Below are 20611 nucleotides of genomic sequence, written 5' to 3'. Positions count from 1 at the left end.
CCCAACCATAGTAAGCAGAGCATATAGAACATCACCATGTTCTCAAGTTTATTCATGATCTCTGCTCACATCCTGTGACTTCAGGAACTCTAAGATGAATGGAAATGTTTGGCATTCTAGGCTCAATGGCCCACATCCATTACAGTATGTGCACCAGGGCTTTAATTTTTAAGAAATGTCTCCTTTCCACAGAAACCCTTACCGTCACCCCTATAGTGGTGGCCCCTCATAGGCAGACAGAACTATAAGGAATCTTCTGGATAAGGGAGAAACCTGACCCAAGCTGGCTGATCATATTTGCTCTGCCAGGTATGAGGGATCACAAAGATGGGACGGTAGTCCCACTACACTGGGCAACCACACTGAGGCAGAGGGCTATAGCCCAGGATGACTATCTGCTCCACTGTGCACAGAGAACCAGAGAAAGCTGGCCTATGGAGCAAGAATGAGGCATCCCTGCAGGAAGGGCACAGGAAGGGCACAGGAAGGACTATGTGGCCCCAGAGAGACTCTTGGTGCCTGGTAACATTCTAGTTCCTGATTCCAGGCCCACATGAGAGTCAACTACACATCCTGCCTTTGGTTCTGGGAGTCACTTCTCTATCCCTAAAACAAACGTCCCTTTTTGCTTGTGCTGGAATGTATGGTTTTTTTCTTTGTTACAATGAGAAGACAAGCACACAGAGAAGGAAAGCACAGTAGGAAGAAAAACCAAAAGCTAGGTGTGTCTTTAGCATTTGGGAAAAAAAAATGTGTGACACTGAATCCTAATGCTGTTCACCATCAGCCTGTCTCTATATTGCTTCCTGATTCAGGTCACACCATGGCCAAAGGCTGCTTCAACCACTGTCTCGTGTGATAACTGCATTACTTACCTCCAAGAAGTCAAAGAGGAGGGTGGCTGTCACATCTGACAGGGGCTCCATGTTTAAGATTTGTGCCAACCAGCGCCAACCATGACTTAAGCCATGAGGATGAATCTGGGAGGGGAGACACTTGGTCATGATTTGATCATTGGATCTAGGGATCTAAACCCCCAAAGTTAATCTCCAGCCATTACTAAGTGACATGAACTCCTAGATCATTGAAATCAAGCACATACCATAGGGGAGAACGAGAAACATCACAAGATGAACAAATCCTGTCTTCAAATGTCCCAACATGATGGAACCCACACATTCTTTGTAGGAACCCCTAGTCGACATCTGGCAATTTCGGTTTCAGGGATTCTATCAGTTACCCATATAGACATTTTATTTATTATTCTAGGTACTTTAGCATAGAACCTGGAACACAGCAGGTACATGATAAAAATTTGGATTCAATCAACTAACAATCCCTTCTCTTTAGGTCTCCTCTTTAGGTTAATTTCTCCATGTCTCCAATCTGTATCCTTTGTGAAAAGCACTGGGCTGGTGGCTTTGTTACTGACTGTGTGTCACCATAGCTTACTGAGACTCCATCTGCTCATCTGTGACAGGAGGCACCAACCAGGTCTAAAATGACACTGAGTTGGGGCACCTGGCTGGCTCAATCAATGGAGCATGAGACTCTTGATCTCAGGGTCATGAGCCCCATTCTGGGCCCAGAACTTAAATAATAATAATAATAATAATAATAATAATAATAATAATAATACCGTATCATTTAGATCACTCTTCTAATAGAATCTTCTACTTTTAATGACTGGTTCTCAACAGACTGTCATCTGGTAAACCCTCTTACAAACACACTTCTTTTTTCTTTTTTTTTAAAGATTTTACTTATTTGAGAGAGAGAGCATGAACAGGGAGGGAGAGGTAGAGGGAGAAGCAGACTCCCCACTGAGCAGGGAGCCCAATGTGGGGCTTGATCCCAAGACCCTAGGATCATGACCTGAGATGAAGGAGACGCTTAACCTACTGAGCCCCCAGGTGCCCCAAACCCACTTCTTTAAAGACTCAACTGAGGGGACCTGGGTGGCTCAGTGGTTGAGTGACTACTTTTGGCTCAGGTTGTGATCCCGGGATCCTGGGATCGAGTCTAGCATCAGGCTCCCCAAGGGGAGCCTGCTTCTCTTTCTGCCTATGTCTCTGCCTCTCTCTCTGTGTCTCTCGTGAATAAATAAATACAATCTTTTTAAAAAGTAAAAAAATTTTTTAAATAATAATATAATTTTTTAAAAAGATTGTATTTATTTATTTACGAGAGAGAGAGAAGGGCAAAGACATAGAGGGAGAAGCAGGCTCCATGCAGGAAGCCCGATGTGGGACTTGATCCCAAGGCTTTGGGATCACACCCTAAGCCAAAGGCAGACGCTCAACCACTGAGCCACCCAGGCATCACCCCAGAATAATAATAATAAAGGCTCAACTGGGTCAATCCCTGAACAAATAGCTCTGCTGGTCCAAAAGTTTCCTAATACTCAACATCAACTACTCTAAAGCACACCTACAAAACAGTAATACACACTAAGTTTTCATGTAATGACTGCCCTGGCAGCAAGAAGGGCAATAGTTCTCGTGGACAGGATACACAAATATGGTCCGACCTCTCACTATTGATAGCAGGTCTTTTCTACTACCTCTTGTCGGCTTCCATATGGCCATCGGAGCTGGATAATGGCAGCATAGAGTCGGATCATCCCAGACATGCGTTTTAGAAAGTTGTCCTGCTGTTCCACTTTGGAGTCCTTCACTTGGTAGCCAAGCATCCTGTGTGGGAAGAAAAATTCAATGTGACAAGGCCAAAGTGAGCATAACAAATCACTGACTTTTTATGGCTAAAAGGAACAATCTAGTACTATCACATTTAGCATTATTATTATTTTTATAAAGTAGGCTCCATGCCCAATATGGGGCTTGAACTCACCACACCTCATGATTGAGAGTTGCATAATCTACCGACTGAGCCAACCACATGTCTCTATTTTTTCTTTTTAAAGTAAGCTCTAGGGATCCCTGGGTGGCTCAGCGGTTTGGCACCTGCCTTCGGTCCAGGGCATGATCCTGGAGACCCGAGATCAGGTCCCACATCAGGCTCCCTGCGTGGAGCCTGCTTCTCCCTCTGCCTGTGTCTCTGCCTCTCTCTGTGTGTGTATCTCTTATTAATAAGTGAATAAAATCTTTAAAAAATAAAATAAAATAAAAATAAAGTAGGCTCTAGGGACACCTGGGTGGCTCAGTGGTTGAGCATCTGCTTCTGGCTCAGGTCGTGATCCTGGAGTCCTGGGATCGAGTTCCACATCGGGCCCCCTTTGTGGAGCCTGCTTCTCCCTCTGCCTGTCTCTGCCTCTCTCTGTGTGTGTCTCTCATGAATAAATAAATAAAATCTTAAAAAAAAAAAAGTAGTTTTACGCAGTGGCAATATCATAGCCAATGAGGTTTATCCGAGGTGCGATTATTGCTAATTGAAAAAAAAAAAAAGTAAGCTCTAGGCCCAATGTAGGGCTCAAATTCACAACCCCAAGATCAAGAGTCACATGCTCTATCGACTGAGCCAGCCAAGCGCCCCTTTTTAGCATTATTCTTACTACATGATTACATATCATTATCTCTGCACAATAGTTTATTTACAAAGTACACAAATCAACTATCACATCTGTGCATCACGTAGGCCCTGCAAGGTAAACTCATAGGACTTTATTTATTTATTTATTTATTTATTTATTTATTTTAATTTATTTATTTTTTTCATAGGACTTTTTAAAAAAGATTTCATTTATTTTCTCAAGAGAGAAAGAAAAAAAATGAGCAGTGGGAGGGGCAGAAGGAAAGAGAGAAGCAGATTCCCTGCTGAGCAGGAAGCCTGACGAAGGATTTGATCCCAGGACCTGAGATCATGACCTGAGCTGAAGGCAGATGTTTAACCAACTGAGCCACTGAGGCACCATCAAAAGGATTTTTTTCTTAAATATTTTATTTTTAAGCAATCTCTGTACCAATATGGGGCTCAAGCTCCCAACCCCAAAATCAAGAGTCATACACTCTACTGATGGAGCCAGCCAGGCACCCCAAACTTACAGGACTGATGGATATCATTACCCTCATTGGCAAACAAGGAAAATGATGCTCAAAGAGCTTAAGTGATTGACCCATTTTGCAAATCATTAAATGATGAAGCAGGGCAAAATCCTAAAACTCCTGGATTCTAAATCCAGTATTTTTTTCCCTAAATGATATTGATTATTGCACCTGAATCCACAAATTCCCAAAGCAGCAAGTTTGCATGAAAGACATTAGATTCTCTGACAGAACATTCCAGGTACATAACGAGGAGCTGTGAAAGGAGAGAGAATGAACCCCAGTTCTCCTCCCCCCCTTAAGATTATTTATTTATTTTAGAGAGAGAAACTGAGAGAGAATAATGTTCAAGCAAGAGGGAGGGGAGAGGGAGAGAACCTCAAGCAGACTCGGTGCCCAGTGTAGAGCCCAACGCAGGGCTCAATCCCACAACTGTGAGTTCATGACCTGAGGCAAAACCAAAAATCAGATGCTTAACCAACTGTACCACCCAGATGCCCCCAAACCCCAGTTCTATTTGTAATTCATCCAGCTCCTGAGGAGAGTGAGTGAGGAGAAAAAGGACCTTACCTTTGATAGTCTTCCAATGCCATTCCCTCCTTGAAAGCTGGGTAGAAGGGAACGGAGTAGGGACACTTCCTGTGGAGGTGAGCAAGGATGAGGTCGCCCACTCTGGGATGCAGCTCCCAGATTCCGGATGCCACAACTGCTATGGGGAATGCTGCTTCATGGTGAGAGGCCACCTCCTCCTCTCCTTGTTTCTGGGGGGCAGAAACATCACCATTTTAGTTACTATGGAGAGGAGCTTAAAGGCTGCATACCAGCCTCTCCCCATACCTGAAAACGTTTCTCACCACAAATTTCTCTGCCAGCTTGTACTGGACAAAGTCCAGGCCCTGTGGGTTCAGGGTGACTGACACAGAATGCCCACCACATTGAACGGGTTTTCCAGAGAGCAGGCTGTGGATCTTGTCAAAGATCTCCTTCAGCTTTGAGCCTGGGTATGACAGAGATAAAGTCAGTTAAAACACTCAACTGCAGACCACTCTGTTTCTCATCACTGCAATAAAGCCTCTTCAAAAAACCTATGGTGCAAACAAACAAACAAACAAACAACACAAACCTATGGTGCTATGCAGCACCCACAAGGTCAGAACCTAAAGAAAAATACCATTGTGGAAAATTCTATGACACACCAATAAAACGCATTGTAGCCTATGGTGCAGAAGTACATAAGACGTGGTACTATTTCAAAGGAATTCCTTGTTTGGGAATGAATAAACTGACACACCAAACAAGAGGGGAACAGTATGGAGGCAACTGTGGAATGGCTACAGATGCCATGGGCTGTGGCTGATATCTCTAATAGGAGTCATTTGCATCTCTGGGAAAAACCTCCCAGAGGTTTCTTCCCAGCTTTCAGTGACTCCCCCTTCTCTGGGACCTGCCTCTCCCCATCCTCAGACACACAGAAGAGGGCTCCTGGTGACTCTATTTGTATTCCAGATCCTGTGTGCCCCAGCCTTGCGCTGGCAACAGTTTGATGAAGAGTGACCAGCTGAGCCAATCAGCCACCTGACTGAGTCACCTCCTGTAAGTGGCTGGCCTGGCAACACACGTGCTCATAAACACTAGGGCTCTGCACCTGCCAGGTGAACCAAAGAACAGTAGTCTACCTAATAAGATCAGAGATGTGTAGAGGCAAGATGAGAGAAAAGGATCCTAAGGTTTTTAGCTCGTTCTACTCTCATTCTTGCCAGCGGGTTCTGAAAAACATCCCTTTAGCTTTAGAATAAATGTCTCTCTTTTTTTTTTTTAAGCCTAAGTGGATCTAAATTGGTCTCCATTACTCAAACCTTACTGAGATACCAAAATAGTAGCTCCCACTCCTGCTACGTCACATTTCAGTACTACTTTAACTGATGGTTTCAAATTCCCTATCAGCTCCTTTCTCTGTGCCTTTCTGGTTAGAAAAGTCAGCTCCCAAACCTCTGCCTGGCACAGCCTCCCACATCCCATATGCCACACCAGCACCAGAGAGATTTAGATTCTGCTCCAAATCTAACCACTCATGGATGTCTACTTTTCAAGAGGCAAGAATTAGACCATCTCTTTCTCTGTACTCAGTATGTACTGAGCACTGACTCTCGAGCATGTCTGCATCTGGTTTTTCAAAGACTTAACAGTGATGGTGTAGACAAAGGGAATAAGGTCAGGAAATATGCAGAAAAGTGAAGAAGAGCAAAACCAGAGCCTGATCAGATGCGAAGAATGAAACAGAGAAAGCAGTCGAGGGGAGGAATCCCAACTTCCCGCAAAGGTGCCTGAGCCAACAGTTGTTCTACTGGTTTCTGAGAGCAAAACAGAGGGAAAAGCAGGCATAAAGACGACAAGGGGCTCCGATCTGCATACCTTCAACACGAGGTAGGAGAGAGATGCCAGGCAGAGGTGCCCCCGGGCAGCCCAAGTGAGGGGCCCTGAAATTCAGAGGAAGAATGCTCCAGAGAGAGACAGGACAGCCAAGGGCACAGAGGCAGCATCTGAAAGCCTGGGGCTAGGTGACCTGGGAATAGATGGTGAAAGCAGACTCCTGGGCAACACCAGGAGTGTTAGGGTGGGGGCGGGGGACCCAGGAACCCACAAAGGAGAACTGAGGGGGTGAGTATCAGGAAAACCTGGAAATTCATGTTGCCATGGAAGCCAAAGGAGAGTTCATCAAGAAACGAATAATCAGGGATCCCTGGGTGGCGCAGCGGTTTAGCTCCTGCCTTTGAGGGATCCCTGGGTGGCGCAGCGGTTTAGCGCCTGCCTTTGACCCAGGGCGCGATCCTGGAGACCCGGGATCGAATCCCACGTCAGGCTCCCGGTGCATGGAGCCTGCTTCTCTCTCTGCCTGTGTCTCTGCCTCTCTCTCTCTGTGTCTATCATGAATAAATAAATAAAATCTTTAAAAAAAAAAAAAAAAAAGGAAACGAATAATCACCAGCACCAAAGGGAAATGTGAGGAAGGCTAGAAGAGGCAGATAGAACCAAAAAAATGTATTTTAGGATGTAACTCAAGCATGTTTAAAGGGAAAGAAGCCTGTAAAAGGGAGTCAATTTGCAGAGACCAGGTGATAAGCGATGAGGCAAGTCTTTTTTTTTTTTTTTTTTTTTATGATAGTCACAGAGAGAGAGAGAGAGAGGCAGAGACATAGGCAGAGGGAGAAACAGGCTCCATACACCGGGAGCCCGACGTGGGACTCGATCCCGGGTCTCCAGGATCACGCCCTGGGCCAAAGGCAGGCGCTAAACCACTGCGCCACCCAGGGATCCCCTGAGGCAAGTCTTGAAGGGGAAAGGAGGGTGGACAACAAAGGCAGAGGGAGAAGGGGAAGTGTGCCAAGGCCACCTCCTCCCTCCACACACAGAAGAAGAGGTACCACTGTGTATGGCTGGAAGGGGCTGGCACCTAAGGATCCCACCCCCGGCATCTAGATGTTCCTCACAAAAGAGGAAACAAATAAGGCTGTCTGTGGTCAGCTGAGGGGTCAGGACTGGGGACAAGCTGGAGGAGAGCAGTGAAGGAGTGGCATGGCTGTCAGGTCAACCTCACCCCCACTGTCGTTGCTAGCAAAGGAAATGGCACTTTCAAGTCTAAAAGTCTAAAAAGTCAAGTTGCTAAGTATTTATTTATCTATACCTTGCCCTGCTCTAGGGAGAACTTCAGGCAGCAGAATGATATGTAAGTTCTGTCATAGTACCTCTCATGGGCAAGAACTACAACTTGTCTACACTTTCTAGGCAACAAGTGAATCAGGGGAACAGGGACCCATGCTAAGTCTGAGCAGCTTTTCAGATGTTCGTGCTCACCAGCCACTGGGCAGCACGGCTTGGAACCTGGAGCTCTATAAAAATGAATCACTGTTTCTGAAGGAGAGAAAGAAGGGTCTTTCTTCTGTCTGGGTCTCACTCTCTAAAGCTCAGTCTCTGGAGAGAAAAGGAAGATGTTCTAAAGTATTAAAAGGAAGATGTTCTAAAGTATTAAAGCAGCGATCCCTGGGTAGCTCAGGGATCATTCTGACGACCCAAGACTCTGCGTCTCCAAAGGCAGCCCAAATATCCTCAAAAGAGTGGAGGAACAAGAGAAACAAGCTTATCACTATGCCATCATCAAGTTCCCCGACTACTGAGTCAGCCATGAAGAAAATAGAAGACAACAACACACTTGTGTTCATTGTGGATGTCAAGGCCAATAAGCACCAGATCGAACAGGCTGTGAAGAAGCTCTATGACATTGATGTGGCCAAGGTCAACACCTTGATCAGGCCTAATGGAGAAAAGAAAGCATATGTTCGACTGGCTCCTGGCTATGATGCTTTGGATGTTGCCAACAAAATTGGGATCATCTAAACTGAGTCCAGCCGGCTATAAATTTAAATATAAAGTTTTTCACCATTAAAAAAAAACAAAAAACAAATAAAGTAATAAGGTAGATTTTGAGCTCGGACAAGCTAATGTTACAGGATGAAAGCAAAAAGTGTGAGTCACATCCCAGGTTCCCTGAGTGATGTTTTCAGCAGTGATTTTCAACATCAGGTAGGAGCCTTCGTAAATAACTGACTGCTAATATGCAGCTTATTTATAAAAGTGAGTCAACAAACACATAAGGATTACCTGTGATGAAGAAGAAACAAAAAGTAAGACATAATTTATACATGCCTGATCCATTGTCACTTGTCTGCACTGACTCTATCTACAGGAACCCTACAGACGGGTGGATTTGGAGCCTTAAAAAAATAACAAAATGAAGCGAAGGGTCATGTTCTTAACTCCTCTGACCAACCTGCAATGGTGGAGATCTGGCTCACTGGGATGGTGGCAGCCTTCTGGAGGTCCATCTTTATCTTTTTGGCCTGCCAGGAGAGAACAGTGGGAGGGCAGGCAGTGTTTGGAAGAGCCAAGTAGGTGCCAGTAGGATTAGGGAATGGGACACACTATTGATGTTCCTTTGGGACAGGAGGCTGTTCAGAGCACTACCAGGCCCAGAGTGTTGCCAATGACCTACAGCGCCCCCTACCTGACTATCTTTGCTGTTGGTCAGTTCCTCAAAGGCCAGCACACACTGATTTGAAGCTTCCTGTAGCTGCTGGTACCACTGCATTGTACTGTCTTGTACCTTCACCTGGAGGTCTGAGGAAGAAAAGAGAGGCTTTTGTAATAGCTAGTATTCAATTGACACTTTCTAAAACTTTATTTATATCTCTTTTTTTAAAGATTTTATTTATTCATGAGAGACACATGGCGGGGGGGGGGCGGCAGAGAGAGAAGCAGGCTCCGGGCAGGGAGCCCGATGTGGGACTTGATCCCGGTTCTCCAGGATCATGCCCCAGGCTGAAGGCGGCACCAAACCGCTGAGCCACTGGGGCTGCCCTATTTACTTATTTATTGAAATAATCTCTACCCCCCAAAATGGGCTCGAATCCATGACCTGGAGATTAAGAGCTGCACGCTCTTCCGCTCTTCTGACGGAGCCAGCCTGGTGCTCCTTCACTGAACACTTAACACCAACCAGGCACTGTTCTCAACAGCTGATACATATTTAAACAAATTGTTTCCTTTCACCTTCTGGGTCAAAGGATGGTATCCCCACCAACATCTACCTTCATTCTGTTTCCCTCCTGGGCCCTGGTTGGGAGCTGGGGTCTCTCTGGGGGCCTCTGGCCCCTGCTGCATCTTTGACTCTTGCTGCTTTTCTTGGGCCGCCTCCTCATCTTGCCTCCTCTTGTCTTCACAGGCCCTGGCAATCTCCTGCTGCAAGCTTGTAAGGAGGTCCCGCATTTCCTGCAGGGCTCTCTCTGCCACAGCCTGGTCCTCTGCTGTGGGAAAGCCATTCTGTGAGGGTGACAGAGGCAGAGCTTAGTGTCTGTTCTCCAGACACCCGTGAAGCCAAATCACAGCTCATATAAGTCAGCGGTAAGTCTAGATAAAAATGATACTGTGTTTTAACCTGCATTCTGTATGTTAATAATGATTTTTTTAAAGATTTTATTTATTTGGGATCCCTGGGTGGCGCAGCGGTTTGGCGCCTGCCTTTGGCCCAGGGCGCGATCCTGGAGATCCGGGATCGAATCCCACGTCGGGCTCCCTGCATGGAGCCTGCTTCTCCTTCTGCCTATGTCTCTGCCTCTCTCTCTCTCACTGTGTGCCTATCATAAATAAATAAAAATTAAAAAAAAAAAAAAGATTTTATTTATTTATTCGCAAGGGATACAGAGAGGCAGAGACACAGGCAGAGGGAGAAGCAGGCTCCATGCAGGGAGCCCGATGTGGTACTTGATCCCAGGACTCCAGGATCATGCCATGAGCCCAAAGCAGATGCTCAATCACTGAGCCACCCAGGAGTCCTTGTTAATAATGATTTTAAACTTAGTTTCAAATTTACAAGACAATTCTACTTCTCCCTTTACAGCTGCCTGTCCTGTCCTTTGCTCAACTTTCTGTTAGTGGGATGAAGATAGAGTGATTTATTTATCCTTTTTCCCATAGATCGTAAAAGCCCTCTCTGCACCAAGGACATTAAATTTTGGTCTGCTGTATATGTTACAAATATGTTTCCTAAGTTATAATGTGTCTTTAAGTTTTATGTACTTACATCTATTAAACCTTCCCATTTTGACTTCTGCCTTCATTGTTATGCTGACACAGGGCCTCCACACCTTAATATAATTCAAATATTTGCCTACATTTGTTTTCACTAAACACGATTTATTTGTTTGTCTCTTCATTTTTATACATTCGAGATTATGGAATTTGATGAAAGAATGCTACAAATTTAATCTTCACTTTTATGGTTCTAATTAATATTTTTAAGATTTTTTTTATATGACACAGAGAGAGAGAGGGAGAGTGTACACACTGAAGCAGGGGGAGTGAAAAGCAGAGGGAGAGGGAGAAGCACGCTTCCCGCTGAGCAGAGAGCCAGATGTGGAGCTTGATCCCAGGACGTTAGGATCATGACCTGAGCCGAAGACAGATCTCTGAGCAACAGAACCACCCATATGCCCCTAATTCATCTTTTCTCCACTGATCTGACACTTTTTTTTTTTTTAAGATTTTATTTATTTGAGAGAAATAGAGCACTCATGAGCACCGTGAGGGGCAAGGGGAAAAGCAGACTCCCCACTGAGCAGGGAGACTGATATGGGACTCAATCCCTGGACCCTGAGATCTGAGATCATGACCAGAGCCAAAAGCAGATGCTTAACTGACTGAGCCACCCAGCCCCTGAAATGATACCTTTATAATACATTAAATTATCTACAAAAAACATGTCCCTTTCTGGGCTGGTCATTCTATTCCACTGATCTTGCTGCCTGTACCTAATAAGCAGAAATCACTTTAACTGTAGTGTTAGAAAATGTTTTTATGTTCGATCATACCAGTCCCATCACGAGATTTCTTTGTGAAAAGTCCAACTTTTTTTTTTTTTTTTAAGATTTATTCACGAGAGACAGAGAGAGAGAAGGGGGCAGAGACACAGGCAGGGGAAGAAGCAGGCTCCATGCAGGAGCCCAATGCGGGACTTGATCCTAGGACCCCAGGATCACACCCTGAGCTGAAAGCTGACGCTCAAACTGCTGAGCCACCCAGGTATCCCTGACAGCTTACTTTAATGAAGCTTCAGAAACACAGTAAATCCTTCCACTTATTCTAGTCTTTTTTTATAAATTCAATAAAATTTTACACTTTTTAAAATGTCAATCACTTCTATTTCATGCTAGTTTATTTCTAAGCATTTTTTAGTCCACCATATTTTTAACTTTTTTTTGTCAGAATACTTTAAATTTTTGCACTTAAAGAGCACCTGGGTGGCTCACTGGTTGAGCGTCTACCTTTGGCTCAGGTCAGGATCCCAGGGTCCCAAGATAGAGTCTCACACTGGGCTTCCCACAGGGAGCCTACTTCTCCGTCTGTTTCTGCCTCTCTCTACTGGGTCTCTCGTGAATAAAAAAATAAAATCTTAAAAAAAAAAAAATTTTTGTCATATCACCTAATCTCATAAGAAAACCTAATAGTTCCCAGCTTTTCACTCTTGGCTTTCTAGGTAGACAATCATATTGTCATCAGATGACATTTCCTCATTTAAAGATTTCTACTGTAATTTGTTTTGTTACCTTGTATTCGCTAAAACTTCTGTTAACTTTAAACAACAGGAACAATGTAGTATCTTTCTTTCCTTACTTTAACAACATATCTAAAATGTAGTCTTTTTTATTTTTTAAGATTTTATTTATTTATTCATGAGAGACACAGAGAGAGAGACAGAGAGACAGAGACATAGGCAGAGGGAGAAGCAGGCTCCATATAGGGAGCCCGATGTGGGACTCAATCCTGGAACTCCGGGATCACGCCCTGAGCCAAAGGCAGACGCTCACCTGCTGAGCCACCCAGGCGTCCCTAAAATGTAGTCTGAAATGGATAAGTACTTTGTCATGTTCATGAGCAACACATTTATATTTTTAATTTACTGTAAGTTTTTTTTTTTTAATCTGGAAAGGATGTTGAATTTCAGCATATACTTTTACAGCATCTGATGAGATAAACACATAACTTGGCTCCATTAATCTATAAGTGAAATGAATTTCATGAAAAGATTTCATAACAACTGAACCACCTGTTCAATATCCTTTAAATAGTACCTCTTTGGTTATAGCACATTACTCTTTGAGGCACTGATAAATTTCATTTACTTATCTTTTATTTAGAACTGCTCTTTTTTTTTTTTTTTTTAAAGATTTTATTTATTCATGAGAGACACAGAGAGAAAAAGAGGCAGAGACACAGGCAGAAGGAGAAGCATGCTCCATGCGGGGAGCCTGACGTGGGACTCGATCCCCGGTCTCCAGGATCACGCCCTGGGCCGAAGGCAGGCACTAAACCACTGAGCCTCCCAGGGATCCCCTAGAACTGCTCTTAAATAAGAATGTATATAAGCCAGAGTGATGTGCCCATTTCTTTTAGCTGCTGTTTTGCTAGAATATGATTACCAGGGGCGCCTGGGTAGTGTAATTGGTTAAGCATCCACCTCTTCGTTTAAGCTCAGGTCGTGGACTTAGGGTCGTAAGATTGAGTCCTGTGTCAGGCTGCATAATCAGCAGAGTCTGTTTGAGTTTTTCTCTCCCTCTCTCTCTGCCCCTCCTGTTCATGCTCTCTAAAATAAATAAATCTTAAAACAAACAAACAAACAAAAGAATCTACCAGGATTATAAAATGAATCAAGGAGCTTTGTATCATTTTGTATATTCTGTCCTATAAATTTGTAGTTTTGCCTGTTAAATCAATGAGTCTTCTTGTTGATTTGTGGATTTTATTATTTTAAAAGATTTTATTTTTAAGTAATCTCTACCCCCACCATGGGGCTCAAACTCACAACCCTGACATCAAGAGTAGCACACTCCACCACTGACTCAGTCAGCTGTTCCCACGAGGCCTCCCATTTTATTTTATTTTTAAAGATTTTATTTATTTATTTACAATAGACATAGAGAGAGAGGCAGAGACACAGGCAGAGGGAGAAGCAGGCTTCATGCAGGGAGCCTGACGCGGGACTCGATCCCAGGACTTTAGGATTGCGCCCTGGGCCAAAGGCAGGCGCTAAACCGCTGAGCCACCCAGGGATCCCCTGAGGCCTCCCATTTTAAACCATCTTGTCCAAGGTAGGAAGGGAACAACAACAAAATTCTTCAGGAAATTCACAATAAATTTCCCCTTTTGTATATTAAAATATATTATTATAAAGCTATAGCAATTAAAAAGGAATTACTCTGGTAGGAGAATAAAAATTTATATCATGGAAACAGAAAGGAATATTGAGACAGAGTTTGTAGGGACGCCTGGGTGGCTTGCAGTTGAGCATTTGCCTTCAGCTCAGGGTGTGATCCTGGAGTTCTGGGATGGAGTCCCACATCGGGCTCCCTGTATGGAGCCTGCTTCTCCCTCTGCCTGTGTCTCTGCCTCTCTCTTTCTGTGTCTCTCATGAATAAATAAATAAAATCTTAAAAAAAAAAAAAAAAAGAAAGAAAGAAAGAGCTCCTAGAATCTACTGACTCTACTGAGCCTGCCAGGTGCCCCCCTAGTTGACATTTTTATGAATTGTACGTTCTCACCCTCAGTTCATATTTCTATTCAAGTTGTTTTAAAAAACCAGTTAATACATGTTCTAAATATTAAGAACCGTTTTAAAAATTATTTTTAAGGTTTTTTTTTTAAAGATTTTATTTATTTATTCATGAGAGACACAGAGAAAGAGGCAGAGACATAGGCAGAGAGAGAAGCAGACTCCATGCAGGGAGCCAAACGTGGGACTTGATCCCAGATCCCGGGATCATGCCCTGAGCTAAAGGCAGACACTCAACCACTGAGCCACCCAGGCATCCCTAAATATTAAGAACTTCAACCATTTCTCATATTTGAAGCAGAAGTTTATTTTTTTAAGATTTTTTATTTATTCATTTGAGACAGAGAGAGAGAGAGAGAGCATGAGCACGGGGGAGAGGGAGAGGGAGAAGCAAAATTCCTGCTGAGCTGGGAGCCCAATACGGGGCTCAATCCCAGGACCCGGAGATCATGACCTGAGCCAAAGGTCAGGCTCTGACCTTCTTAACCATCTTCTTCTTAACCATCTGAGCCACCAGGTGCCCCAAAAGTTTATTTTTATAGCTGATCATTCCCTTTGAATTTACTTTATAGCTTTTGTTTACCTTTCCTTTTATAAAATCTCAAACCTACACAGAATTAGAACAGCATAATGAACCTTTATGCAACCATTCTCCAGCTTGAGCAAGAATCAACACATGGCAGTCTTGTTTTATCTCTCCTTCCAGCTGCATGCCCTCCCCCAATGGTTTTACAATAGATCTTAGATATATTACTTCATCTGGAAGATACTTTAGTATGGATCTCTAAAGATAAAACTCTTTGCTAACATAACCAGAATACTAATATCACACCTAAAAAACTGATAATTTAATATGACCAAATATCCAGTCAGTGCTCAAATTTTTTTTAAGATTAATTTGAGAGCAGCCCCGGTGGCTTAGTGGTTTAGTGCTGCCTTCAGCCCGGGGCATGATCCTGGGGACCCAGGGATCCCTGGGTGGAGCCTGCTTTTCCCTCTGCCTGTGTCTCTGCCTCTCTCTCTCTCTCTGTGTCTCTCATGAATAAATTAAATCTTAAAAAAAAAAAAAAAAAAAAGATTTATTTGAAAGAGAAAGAGAACACATGCACAATCAGCTAGAGGGGCAGAGAGACAAGCAGACTCGCCACTGAGCACATATCCCTGAGATAAAGACCTGAGCTGAAGTCAGACACCTAAGCGACTAAGTCACCCAGGCGCTCTTGTCTAAAACTTTTTTAACGGCTGGAACATTAACATCTATACAAGGCTCAACCTTTTGGTTTATGTCTTGTAATTAAGTCTTTTAATCTCAAGGTTCTACATCCTTTATGTTTTTTTCCTTGCCATTAATTATCAAAGAGTATGGATCATTTGTTCTATAAAATTTCCTATGTTCTGAAAAACTCCAGAATGCAATTGCTAACCCTAACCCTGTGGTATATTCTATTAGGTTTCTTTATTACCTGTATTTTCTGTGAACTGTGGAAGGACAGTGCCTTCTAACAGAACTTTCTGTAGTGCTAGAAATGTTCCACATTTATGATCTGCAATATAGTAGCCATTAGCCATATGTAGTTGTTGAGGATTTAAAATATGGCTTCTGTGACTGAAGAACTGAATTTTAATTTCAAAAATTTTTAGGGACACCTGGGTGGTTCAGCGGTTGCACATCTGCCTTCAGCACAGGGAGTGATCCTGATCTGGGGATTGAGTTCCACATCAGGCTTCCTGTGAGAAGCCTGCTTCTCCCTCTGCCTGTGTCTGCCTCTTTCTCTGTGTCTCTCATGAATAAATAAATAAAAATCTTTTTAAAAATTAAAATTAAAAAAAAATTTTTTAATTAGGGGTACTTGGTTGGCTCAGTCTGTAGAGCATGACGCTTGATCTCAGGGTCATGAGTTTAAGCCCCATGTTGGGCATGGGGCCTACTGAACTGGTACAAGTTTGGGGTAAGAATCAAGACCTTAAAGGGGACACCTGGATGGTTCAGTTGGCTAAGCATCTGCCTTTGGCTCAAATCATCTCAGGGTCCTGGGATTGAGCCCTGCATCGGGCTCACTGCTCTGCAGGGAGTCTATTTCTCCCTCTCCCTCTGCCCCTGCCCCCTGCTCGTCTGCCTGCTCTCTCTATCAAATGAATGAATAAAATCTTTAAAAATAAAATAAAAAGAACCTTAAATTTTTTTGAGCAAGAATTCTGTTTTTAGGAGTTTTTCTCAAAGAAATACAAGTAAGACATATATAAAATGGTATCACTACAGCATTATGCATGGTAGTGAAAATACAGAAACTTTAATATTCAATAGTAGGTATGTTTTTTTTTCTGATCGATTTTGGTATGATTATATGTGGGAGGTATCCTATTCTGACAAGTTCATCAAATACTTACTAAATATCTACTATGTGTCATGGCAATACTGCTCTAATTAAAAACATCAAAATATTTTTAATGGTTATACTAATTATGTGTTCAAAATATAACATTAACAGAAAAAAAGCAATGTGCATTCCTGTGAGGTTTTAACTTTTACCATAGCATAGCAGGAGTTCAATAAAATATTACTCAATTTCACAATCAGAATAAACAATTATTTGTTTAACCTAACACTGGAAACTCGATATGTAGGAGTCCAACTTGGGGTGAGGATAACTGCCCCCCACCACTCCTTATCAGGGAAGAAAGATGAAATGCTAACGAATGATTATCTGAGGTCCCTCCAAAGACTCCTTACCTCAGAAGTGGCCCGAATGATTCCCGAGACAAGGCTGCACAGCTGGTTGCCTCGGGTCCGGAAGGCAGACAGGTCAAACTTCAGCGTGTCTCTGTGCTGCTCAGAGGTGTCCAGCTGCTGGTTGAGGTGCAGCACCTCCTCCTGCAGGGCATAGAGGCTCCGCAGGCGGATCTGGCCTTCTTCCTTCCGCAGCCGCTCCTGCTCCACCTGCTTCAGGCGCTGTTGCTCGGCCTCCCGCAGCTTCAGGTTGAGAATCTGCAGGAAGGGCTGTCCAGTTACCTTTCTCTGAGGCACCTCTCGGCCTTCTCTTTCTGTCTCCCCTGAGCCCTACATGGGCTACATATTTTTACAGATGGACCCCGAACAGAAAGAGGGCAGCCCAAGGTGAGTCACACAGAGGTGAGATTTGGGCCAGGTCCTCCATACCCGTCTGCCAAAACCCCACTTTGGGAGGGTTAAAACTAGACATGGAAAGGCCCACATGGATTCTCCCAGGCTCTGACCTTTGCTCTGTGACGATGCTCAGCTTTTAGCTTCTCTTGGTGCCCCAGGGCCTCCCTGGAACTGCACGAAAAATGGCAGGGAAGAGCAGTCAGGCATGCCCCATAAAATTGTCTTACCCTCCCTCTCCTTTTTTTTTTTTTTTTTTAAACAAGCATTTCTTTTTAGAAAGACTTTTTTTTCTTTTTAAATTTTTATTTATTTATGATAGTCACAGAGAGAGAAAGAGAGAGAGGCAGAGACATAGGCAGAGGGAGAAGCAGGCTTCATGCACTGGAGAAGCAGGCTCCATGCACTGGGAGCCCGATGTGGGATTCGATCCCGGGTCTCCAGGATCGCGCCCTGGGCCAAAGGCAGGCGCCAAACCGCTGCGCCACCTAGGGATCCCTACCCTCCCTCTCCTAAAAGCCTCCCTCTCTTTGTGATACATGGGTCGACTTTCCAGGGGTGGTCATTTTTCTAGGTTATAAGCTTCACTGGCTATTTTATTTTGAGATTTAAGGCCTCAGAAGAAGTCCAACCCTTTTTCCTTCAGGTCTAATGCAGCCAAGCACACTGATGATCCCGCTCACCTCTTCTCCATCACTTCCCTTAAGTCCTGGAATTCTTTATGCTGTTTCAGTTCCTTCCGTTCATCGAAGCGCTTCAGTTGTTCAGATGCCATCTCAGAGAGGGCTCGCACCTTCCTCTCCTGCTCCTCTTGCCACTGCCTCAGGCCCTCCTGAAAAGGATCAGCACCTGCTCTCTGGAGCTCCATTAGCACCTTGCTCACTTACCTGTGGAGAATAACCTCCTGGCAGCCTTTAGCTCCAGAGATACCCAAAGGCATGTAACCACCTGCTTACTTCTCAGAAACTATGCTCGAGTTGCACCTCCCCTTTGGGTAGATGTTTAAACTCGGCTGTTTTAGGAAACTCTTCCAATTTGCCCCATTCGGTTCATGTCATTCTAATGTCAGCTGAGAACAGACAGGTATTTACCAACATGGTGTCAAACAGCCCTGTGCTTTTAGGCCTCCATCCTGTGCATTCTAATGAGGGTTTCTGACGAACCAACAGAAATCCTCACTCTAACTCCATAAACGTGCTATGCACATTCCCACGTTACTCTTTTCTATACCTTATCATTTCTGCCTACATCTCCTCCCCACCTCAGCTTAGTCTCCTTCCTATATTCCGAAAGGTATCAGGTTTTCCATTTATTATTCATGAGAGTATTCTCATATGGTTTTTAAGGGCGATGTGACATTTTAACTACCAAAATTTATTTATTTATCATTATTATTATTATTTTTAACTACCAAAATTTAAAGTATACACATCCTTTGACACTAGTTTAATTTTAGGAATTTATCCTGAGGAAATATTTGCATGGGTGTGCAAAGATATATGTATAAGGATGCTCACAGCAGGCCTTTTGATGATGGCAATAAATTTAAAACAATTTCAATTAACTGGAGATTGACTAAACATATTACAGTGAGTCAGACTCAAGAATACCTTGCAACCTTTAAACAGGATGAGATGCTATATATACTGGCATGAAGATATGGCAAAATATATTGTTAAGACATTACATTATTCTATTTTAGAGCTTCCAGTACAAGAAGGCAAAGCGAACACAAGCATATATAACCTCTCCTCCGAGCCTCTGTTTAAATACGACTTGGGAAGGAGAAAAAGACTCAACCACAGAGAGTCCCTGGGATCATCAGCAAGGGAAAAACTTATAATATGCTTCTGGAAGATAGAAAGTTTCTGTAGAGGAATGTGGACTGACAGAGCAGAACTAAGAAAATGTGATGATGCATGCATGCATGCACACACACACACAAGAAGACTAACCCTCTCAGGGAGAAAGCCAACAACCTACTAGAACCTCAAAGAGGCCCGGGACTGGGAAATGTCACATCTGAAATCAGGTGAGGTTCATGGGGCTGAAAACAGAAACATCAGCTGAATGTTTGTGGACAAAATAGTCAATTCTTACTCCCACCCCCAAATCATGAGATCAGAACAGCCAACAGCCAGGGACGTGTGCTGTAATGATTTTTTTTAAAACATCTTTTCATATGCTTCATTGTCTGTATTGGTAAAGTACCTTTATCTTTTGCCCATTTCATATTTGATTTTTCTTTTCACTGTTGTATATTGGGTAATGATTTGAAAAGAGATCTGCACATTCTCTGACACCTTCCCATCTTCTCCACTTCACCTTGAGTAGGACTTTATGACTGTGTTGACCAAGAGAATGTGGGAAAGAGAAATTATGTTACGTGACTTCCAAGAGTAGGTTACAAAAGGCCACACTGGTTGCCCATTATTTCTTAAGATGCTTGCTCTTGGAATCCAACCTCCAAGCTACGAGGAAGCCCCACCATGTAGAGAGGGTAGATGTTCCAGCCAGCAGCTAACTTCAATTGCTACCTAGGTGACCAAGGAAGCCTTTGAAAGAACTCCAGCCCCTTCGCCACAACTGCACAGCCCCCAAGTGAGAACCACCTAGTTGAGCACATCGACCTCCAGAAACATGAAAGACAGTAATGAAATGCTACTAGCAGTTGTAAGCAACAAGTTTGGGGGTGATTTGTTACACAGCTCATATATACTCCCAGGCAAAAAACAGAGTTTTTCCCTGCAAGAAAATGAATAAACTGTCCAGAAACAACCCTGGATAAGCTAGCATGGAGTCTGGTATTTCAGAACAATACCCTAGGAATTCTGACACTCAGGCAGTCCAAAAGCATTAATAATCTTGTTCCTGACTATGCACCTTGAAGCTTTGGTCCAACCACTGACAAATAAAGGTCATTAGCTATTTGAGGAAACGCTATACCCTAAGAAAATCAAAGTGAACAAGTGGAAAATAATGAATCTAGAGGAGGCAGATATTTCAAGGAACATGATTAAATCTGAAAACAAACAAAACAAAACTCCAGGATGATATGAGAATAAAATGCGCTGAAAAAGAAACAAGTGGAGAATAAAAAAAAAAGCTTGTGAAAACTAGACATATTTTTTTAAATTTTTTTTTTATTTATTTATGATAGTCACACAGAGAGAGAGAGAGAGGCAGAGACACAGGCAGAGGGAGAAGCAGGCTCCATGCACCGGGAGCCCGATGTGGGATTCGATCCCGGGTCTCCAGGATCGCGCCCTGGGCCAAAGGCAGGCGCCAAACCGCCGCGCCACCCAGGGATCCCGAAAACTAGACATATTT

At 43.5% G+C, this 20611-nt stretch overlaps 1 protein-coding gene and 1 pseudogene across 3 annotated transcripts in view; one reads left to right on the top strand and one right to left on the bottom strand.

Annotated features, from left to right (window-relative positions):
* Window positions 1-20611, bottom strand: part of GLE1 (GLE1 RNA export mediator) — a 35930-nt gene that overhangs the window by 3638 nt on the left and 11681 nt on the right. For all 3 annotated transcript variants that reach the window (XR_013353873.1, XM_077850911.1, XM_077850910.1), the window contains 10 exons: window positions 17965-18113; window positions 17395-17455; window positions 16892-17146; window positions 9644-9875; window positions 9061-9173; window positions 8827-8896; window positions 4856-4998; window positions 4572-4762; window positions 2564-2693; window positions 876-980 (listed from right to left, as the gene is read on the bottom strand). Coding sequence is in view for 2 of the 3 variants with exons in the window: in XM_077850911.1 (XP_077707037.1) it covers window positions 876-980; window positions 2564-2693; window positions 4572-4762; window positions 4856-4998; window positions 8827-8896; window positions 9061-9173; window positions 9644-9875; window positions 16892-17146; window positions 17395-17455; window positions 17965-18113 (1449 nt within the window). In the remaining variant the exon portion in view is untranslated. The remainder of the gene's footprint in view (window positions 1-875; window positions 981-2563; window positions 2694-4571; window positions 4763-4855; window positions 4999-8826; window positions 8897-9060; window positions 9174-9643; window positions 9876-16891; window positions 17147-17394; window positions 17456-17964; window positions 18114-20611) is intronic.
* LOC144287255 (U4 spliceosomal RNA) lies at window positions 3328-3404 on the top strand (annotated as a pseudogene).

The sequence above is a fragment of the Canis aureus genome, chromosome 16 (assembly GCF_053574225.1).
Source record: "Canis aureus isolate CA01 chromosome 16, VMU_Caureus_v.1.0, whole genome shotgun sequence".
NCBI lineage: Eukaryota > Metazoa > Chordata > Mammalia > Carnivora > Canidae > Canis > Canis aureus.
This window is presented reverse-complemented; position numbering and strand designations above follow the sequence as displayed.